The 8,443-nt window shown below is 45.6% G+C and overlaps 1 protein-coding gene across 2 annotated transcripts in view; it reads left to right on the forward strand.

Annotated features, from left to right (window-relative positions):
- The first annotated feature begins 8,081 nt into the window (after positions 1 to 8,081).
- Positions 8,082 to 8,443, forward strand: part of Terf1 (telomeric repeat binding factor (NIMA-interacting) 1) — a 30,355-nt gene continuing 29,993 nt past the window's right edge. For both annotated transcript variants that reach the window (XM_013028461.1, XM_013028460.1), the window contains exon 1: positions 8,082 to 8,410. In XM_013028461.1, coding sequence (XP_012883915.1) covers positions 8,095 to 8,410 — 316 coding nt within the window. In that variant the 5' untranslated portion in view covers positions 8,082 to 8,094. The remainder of the gene's footprint in view (positions 8,411 to 8,443) is intronic.

An 8,443-nucleotide genomic window follows, 5' to 3' on the forward strand; every position in this document is an offset into this window, starting at 1 on the left:
GGGGCAACTCCCAGTCCAAAGAGACAGTTGCCCTTATGAAATGGACTAGCCCAGATGGAGAACAGGGAAAGATACGCCCTTTAGTGGCAAAGAACCTCATTGCCAATTTACTAGGGCAAGACATGCTAAGACAAATGGATGCAGTGGTCACTACAGACCATCGAGCATCCTACGATGATATCCTGGATGGGGAAGCACAAAGGCTTAAAAAGGATTTTTTTAACTTTCATAATTACAGAGAAGAACATAGGGGACCCGCGCGGGTGCACCCCCAACCCTAAAGGCCACTGGCTCCCCCCAGTATCTCCCATTAGGTGGAAGCTGGGAAGCCCAATCTGGGTGGAGCAGTGGCTATTGACTAAACCTAACCTTGTAGCCCTCCACCTTCTGGTGGAGGAACAGATAAACCTTGAGCCTATGTGCCCTTCTATAAGTCCTTGGAACACACCCATATTTGTTATTCAAAAAGCCTCCAGGGCTTGGCGTATGCTCCAAGACCTACCTAAGGTAAATGAAAGGATGGAGCTAGTAGGAACGCCCCTAAGAGGCATGCCCTGGACTCCTGCTATACCTTCAGAATATACCTTGGTTGTGATTGATATTAAAGATTGTTTTTTTTTCTATCCCCCTGCATCCAGATGACTGTGAGAAGTTTGCTTTCTACATACCTTCTCTTAATTTTTCCCAGCCTGATCAGAGGTTTGAATGGACGGTGCTGTCACAGGAATGGCCAATAGCCCGGCCTTTTGCCAACAATACTTGGCCATACTTTTAGGGCTTGTGCTGGGTTCAGATACCTCCCTTGCCTATGCCTACATGGATGATATAATTCTGGGGCACCAAGACCTGAGCTGCCTGGATGGCCTTCTGGCTCAGGATCTTGCCATATTAAAAAAGGGGGGGTTTACCATAGCCCTTAATCCCAAAGGCAGTATGGCCTCGACCCTTACTCCATTGTTTTTCCTTTTCGGATGGCAGACATTGAGTGGCTCTCTCAAGCCAATGCTCATCTTGCTCTCTCCTTGGAGGGGTTTCTTTTTTTTTTTTTTTTGGTCCGGTCGTGGGGCCTGAGTTCTGGGCCTGGGCGCTGTCCCTCAGCTCTTCAGCTCAAGGCTAGCGCTCTATCACTTGAGCCACAGCGCCACTTCCGGCTTTTTTCTTCTTGTTTATGTGGTGCTGAGGAATCGAACCCAGGGCCTCATGCATGTAAGGCAAGCGCTCTACCACTGAGCCACCTTCCCAACCCTCCTTGGAGTGGTTTCTAGGCCAAATTCACTGCCATTATGGGCCATCCAAATGGACTGTCATGTTATGGCGACTTCCCCTGAAAATGCCATCTCTATTTCCTCCTGCGCCTATTCCTGTTGCCCTCCATGTTTTTACTGACGGAGGTAATGCAGGCTCTGCGTATGCAGGCTTTGAGGAACAACAAAAGACCCTGAGCCAACAAAGATTTCAACCTTGTCAAGGGTCAGCACAATATAAAGAAATGCTGGCCGTAATTACGGCCCTTCAGGACATTCAAAAACCTTTTAATTTGTATTCTAATAGCCTATCAAACAAAAAAGGGGGAGTTAGCTCCCGTATACAGTTACAGATAGCTTTGTTTACCCTTAACATTTTAAATTTTTCAAAAGGGGCAACTGAATGCAGATTTCAGAAGCACTGGGGACAACTAAACCCTGAGCCCCAAGTGAAAGTCAGGTGGAAGGACCCCTGACACAACAATGGAGAGGACCTGACCCCCTAGTTACTATGGGCAGGGGATTTGGATGCGTTTTTCCCATAGGGGAGACAGCCCCCATTTGGATCCCTGCCAGGAACCTTAAGTACCCATCTCCTCTATACAGGAGGATGCCCAAGGATAAACTAACCAACAAGGAAAGAAAAACGGCCACGGAGGCCGAGGCTTGTGTTTAAAAGAGAAAAGCCAGAAAGATAACTACTAACCATCCCCAAGGACAACCAGCCCTTGAGAAGCTCTTGTGTTCTCTAACAATTGCAGATGGCCATACTCCAGCTGATGGCTGTCCTGACCCTCCCAGTCCCGACAATGGCCCTAAGGAATCCACATCAATCTCAACGGGTGACCTGGGCAGTGATCAGCGCTGGCAATGCAGAAATCATCAATAGCACCACAAGAGAAGCTGTCCCTTCGACCTGGTGGCCTGACCTTCATTTTGATCACCACCCTATGTCATTATGTATAGACCATTTAATATTTATGTTGGAGCTAATTATTTTAATGTCACCTGCTCTAATTGTTCTTTTACTAATTGCTTGTATAGCAGCATTATTGAATCCATATTTATTGTTAAACAACCACCTTTTGTTATGCTTCCTGTTTAGATCTTTTTCAACCCCACAGGCAAATAGCTGGATTAGAACAAGCCCCACCTCTGGACTCTGAAGTGGCAAAGACTGCTATAACTAATGTTAAAGACTGGTAATGACATTTCCTGGCCTGGTAATGCTTATGCCTTCCTTGCATTATACGTGCACTGCAAAACTCATGAGCTTACCAGCCAGTTACATAAGATCAAGCTCCAAGTGAATGAATTTCCCTTGAGAGGAATCGCAGCCAGAGACGGGTAAGAGGGGGTGTCAGTCTGACCAACCTAAGACAGGGCCTTCAGCTTTGCTCTGAAGAAGTTCCCGATGACAGGTAAGGCAGACAAGGCGAACCACCCAACCTAAGACAGATGGGTTCACTTCTTTAAACAAAGATGGGGGAGATGTGAGATGTTGGGAGCCCTTGGGAGCTGACAGTAAAGCTCAAAGGTCATCCTGACCCCTGTGCTAGCTTAAAGGCACGTACATACAAGGAACTGGCTTACTTAAAAGACACCAGGTGCCCCGGATTGCTTTGCTATGTCTGCAGTTTGTTTTAAATTTTCCTTGTTTTTCTGGACTACAGTAGAATGGCTTGAGTGTGGGGGCCCACGAGGATGCACCGAGCAGCATGTGTGGAACTCCCAATACCCAGGCTGTTCCCATGTTCTGAAGAGGACCACCTTATGAGATACTGACTTTTAATTAATTGAACTGCTTCAGACATTTCTGACTGTAGCGGGGCTGATGTGTATTACTGTGCTAGGTGGGGATGTGAGGTAACTGGGACAGGCTCTTGGATCATGCACAAGGGCCCTCCCTATCTTTGTCTGCCGAATCTCGACCCCCAGACTTGCCTCGAACCCCCTGCATAGCCAATGCTATCCTTACCAATGTAATCCTGTTAAAACAACCTTTACAAAGGAGGGGAAAGGATAACTAACTGGGAGGTGGGTCTGCCATTAAAACAAAAAAAGGGGGGGGAGGGAATCTGTAGGGCACATGGGCAGCAAAGATGGCGCTGAGAGGGAGTTGAGTGGGCAGAGCCCAATTTACTGTAGAGCACATGGGCAGCAAAGGGAGTAGAGTGGGCAGAGCCCAATTTGCCTTACATTCAGTGCATAACCAGCCCATGAAAGCTTAGGTGCATGATAGGTTGTGACCTTCCTCTTCCTCTACCTCCCCTGCTATGCCACCTGCTCTTTTTGGCTTTAAAAAGGGCTGCTCTCTGTTAATAAAGGAGTTTTCTTTACTTGGCTCCCTGCTGTGTCTGATTGTCTCCTGGGCTGAGGGAGGCTGGGGAACGGTGAGCCCCGCACTTACCTTTCCTCGGACCCCAAGAGTGCTAAATGATCTAAGGAGAAAAATTATATATAATAAAAAAGAGAAATATGGGGGAAGGTTACAGTGTTGAGCTGAGTGATCCTTAAACATAAATAAAAGGGCAAAGGGAAGGGCTAGTGGATGCCACATTGGCCTATACCACCTTCCTGAGGCTTCTTGATTATTAAGTGATGCCATAACTCTCGTGAACTTAGTTCTAAAAAAGATAAAGGAAACAAATTCTAAGGCCTTAAGGACAAACCTAATAAGCCACATTCACCAAGTTACTTATATTTTCATAGCACCTTTCAAACCCTACCCAGGGTTCAAACCCTTTTTCATGTTGGTCTCATAAATGAGCTTACAAGAAAGAATTTCACAGATTAAAGTAAAAATATTGAATCTTTGCAAAAGGGAAATTATACCATATGGCCTTTTATTTAACCCAATATTTCATCGCATGGTGACCTCTACTGGCCAAATACATGTATCACTTGGCTGATAAAAGACTGATTTTTGTCAAAGAATTGGTTAATATGGAGAGACAAAGCTAAATATATTATCTGGAGTGATTAAAGATCAGTTGTACTCTGACGATTTTTAAAGCCTTGCCCACATTGGGAAAGTGCTATAGTTTGAATACTGATAAATAAAAGAAAACAAAGCAATGTAAATTATTCATAATAAGACTATTAATTGATATTAGTGATGGATGTGGGAACACCACAAATATTCAATATAGTGGACATAAGTATTTAAAAGATATATGGATTTCCAAGTATGCCTTAAAATAGCCCAAAGAGAAATACTCCAAGGCAATAGTCCTAAACCATGTGCCAGCAGGGGAATACCATCCAGGTTCCATGGGACCCTTCCCACAGAATCAACAATACAGTCTGCAAGTGAGAAGGCAGTGCCTGGCTATAGCGCTTCAGTGTGAGACAAGTAAAAGGTGGAAATGGCTTCTCCTGACTTGGTCATGTTCTTTTACTTCTACAAAATTGAGCTTGTTCACTTTTGGCAGATGCACTTTCATTTACAATACTGGCTAATCAGTGACTTGTTAAATGCACACACCAGAAGGTATTTTTCTTTATTAAAACAATAAAAATAAAACAGTTGTGGAGGAGTCTGGAACTTCAATGTTTAGTTACATGTTCTTAGGAACACAGAATGACAAAAGTCATTACAAAACTGTCTGAATGGGCTGGGATGTAGCTCAGTGGCAAAGCGCTTGCCTAGCAAGCGCAACGTCCTGGGTTCGATCCCCAGTACCAAAAAAGAAAAGACAAAAAAAAAAAACTGTCTGAATATCTCTGTTCACAACAGTCCTGTTGCCAGAAGGTTACATGGGGGAAAAAAAGAGATTTGCCCATGGGGGGGGGGGGGGATGCTCAATTCATTTGTGTGTGTGTGTGTGTGTGTGTGTGTGTGTGTATCAGTAGTGAGACTTGAACTCAGGGCCTGGATGTTGTCCCTTAGCCCTATAGCTCAAGGGTAGAGCTCTACAACTTGAGCCACAGCACCACTTCCAGTTTTTTTGCTGGTTAATTGGAAATAAGAGTCTTACAAACTCTCCTGCCTGGACTGGTTTTCAACAATGATCACATCTCAGCCTCTTCAATAGCTGGGATTACAGGTATGAGCTACCATCTCTGGCTTAACTCAATTCTTTAAGCCCACTTAAACACTACAGACTTAACAATGAATTTATTTAGTTAGTGTGAAAAGATGAGCACAGGACAGTGAGGAGAATAAGTCAGCAGCACCTCCAAAAAGCTGTCAGGAGCTATAAACTAAATCTCAGTTGGAGGTCCTCAACCAGCCTATTTATGTCTCCTGGCTAGGCTGGAAGTTTCCAGGTAAAAGAACACTGTTTTGATAGAATATCAGCCTGTGTCCATAGGCCCTTCTGCTATCCTTTTTGAGGGCCTGATGGAACTCAGAGGATAATGGGCTTAAAGATTTCACCTTTCCTCTATTGTTTTGTGGTTGGTGGTTCTGCAGAACTTTGAACTCATGTCCTCACACTTGCTAGGCAGGTATTCTAATACTTGAGCCCTTTTGTGCTTTTACTTCTGTCTTAAGTTTTTGCCTGGGGTTCACTTTGGATCTTGTTCCCCCAACCTGTGCCTTCTATGTAGCTGGGATCACAGGCATATGCCACCATACCTTGTTTATTGGTTGATATGGATGTCTTGCTAACTTTTGCTTATGGTGGTCTTGAACTTCCATCTTCCCCCAAAACTGTTTCTGCTACCAAGTAGCTAGCTGGCATTATAGGCATGCACTATTATGCCTGGCCTTATTTGAAACTTCTCATGTTTATTAAACTCTTTAATCTTTCCAACCAAGCTTAAGACACAGGTATTATTGTCTTAATGTACCAATGAGAAAACTGAAGTGTAAATTACCCAAGGTGCCAACATTAGTGGCTAACTTGCAGGCGCCATTACAATTAGGCACCTTTATGGACTATAATGCCTAATAACATTTAAACACAATAAAATATAAAGACAACATAATAAGAAATATGTAAAGGGAGGATGGGGGGAAGGAGAGAGTATGGGAAGTGACGGGAAGGGGGAACAAAGAGGAGGCAACATTGCTTGATAAGAAATGTACTTGTTATCTTGCCCATGTAATTGTAACTCCTCTGTACGGTATTCTCACAATAAAAAAAAGAAATATGTAAAATTCAAATACATAGTGGATTAATAACAAAGTATAATGGCATATACCTGTGATCTTAGCATTTGGGAGGCAGGAGGTAGACGGTGAACTTGAGGCCAGCCTGGGCTACATAGCAAGTTCCAGGCCAGTCTAGGCTTTACAGTAAGAATCTCTCTCAACACACAAAACTAGCAGGGCACCTGTGGTTCACACCTAGCTACTCATGAGGCTGGGCTCTGAGGATCATGGTTCAAAGCCAGCCCAGGCAGGAAAGTCTGTGAGATTCTTATCTCCAATTAACTACTAGAAAACTGGAATTGGCTCTGTGGCTCAAGTAGTAGATTAGAGTACTTGCCTTGAGCTGAAGAGCTCAGGGACAGCCCAGGCCCAGAGTTCAAGTCCCATGACCGACAAAAAACAAAAACAAAAAAAACAAACAACAACAAAAAAATCAAAACATAAAAAGGATATAGCAGTGTTGAAAAATGTTTCAATAAACTTTTAATTCAATTATGAGGCATTCAATTATGAAAAGTTTCTAAATTGTGGCCAATGAATAAATTGTTATATTCCTGTCACATTGAAAATACACTCTAAGCATTCAGAGGGTTTTAATGTATTTACATGTTGGAATTTGGCCTAGCGTAACTGAGGCCTTACGTTCAATCCTCAACAAATAATTCTAATAGCTGGGCACAATGGCACAACCCTGTAGTCCTGGCTACTTGAGGATACAGAGATGGCAGATTTTGATTCTTAAAAAGAAAGAGAGAGAGAGAAGAGACAGAGAAAGAGAGCGGGGGAGGGGGGGAGAGAGAACAGTAAGACTCCATCTTACCCAATGACGGCACAGTGGCACCTGCCTCTTCTCCAGGTATATAAGAAGGCATTCACTCAGAGACAGACCCAGAAAGAGAGAGAAAGGCACACTCACACACATACACAAGGAGATACCCAGAAAGACACACAGCCCCGTGGGCTGTTGGGGTACTTATAGGGTAAAAGCAGGGGGTCTGGCTTCACGTTATGCAAAAACTAGGTGTTTTGTCTTTGCTCTAACCACACCTGGTATTATTCTGAGTCTCCAGGTGAGAATAAATCTTGCCATAAAACACATCCTTACCCTTGAGACAAAGAGGCACCTGCCATCTGCATTTTGGGCTTCCTATCAGACAGTTGTTATCTTTGGGTGAGAAATGCATCCCTCAGGAAGGAAATGCATCCTGTTGTCTCTCCCTAAAGCAAAAGATAGCATTTTTTTTTTTTTTGGTCGATCGTAGGGCTTGAACTCTGGGCCTGGGCGCTGTCCCTCAGCTCTTCAGCTCAAGGCGAGCACTCTACCACTTGAGCCACAGCGCCACTTTGGGCTTTCTTTCTAGTGGTTTGTTGGAGATAGTTTCACGGACTTTTCCTGCCCGGGATGGCTTTGAACCGCGATCCTAGCTCCAGAGTAGCTAGGATTACAAGCATGAGCCGCCACCAGCGCCGGGCTAAGATAGCATTTCTTAAAAGCAGAATAAAGCAGACACCGGCCTCTCCCACTCACTTGCCGCTCCAGCTGACAGAAGTCGGAATTCCTTCCACAGACTCAAGGGGAATTCAAAGTCCAGAGGCGGGAGCATATCCTGACCAATCAGAAGCTAAACTCGAGCGGCTCTTCGATCCTGGCGACGTGATTGGATGGAGACTTTTCGCGGTCGCCCTCTGAAAGAGCCAATTGCTGCTCAGCGCTGGGCGAAGGGGCGTTACCTAGGCGAGGACCTAAACATGGCGGAGGTCTCCTCAGCGTCCCGAAGCTCGCGCGGGCGCGCGGATGGGGAAGATGCGGCTTCACCTGAGGAGGTGATGGCGGAGATGGACGGGGACGACCGGGAGCAATTCGAGTGCCACGAACTGCTCGCATGCCCGGTGCAGTTGGAGGATTCTGAGGAGGAGGAGACGGACGCGGAGGACGTGGACCCCGTGGCGGAGGCCGAGACCGTGGCCGCCGGCTGGATGCTCGATTTCCTCTGCCTGTCTCTGTGCCGGGCTTTCCGCGACGGCCGCTCCGAGGACTTCCACCGCACCCGCGACAGCGCGGAGGGTGAGTGCGGGGCGCGCGGGGGCCGGGGTGGGG

This window comes from Dipodomys ordii, unplaced genomic scaffold, assembly GCF_000151885.1.
Source record: "Dipodomys ordii isolate 6190 unplaced genomic scaffold, Dord_2.0 Scaffold109, whole genome shotgun sequence".
Classification (NCBI taxonomy): domain Eukaryota; kingdom Metazoa; phylum Chordata; class Mammalia; order Rodentia; family Heteromyidae; genus Dipodomys; species Dipodomys ordii.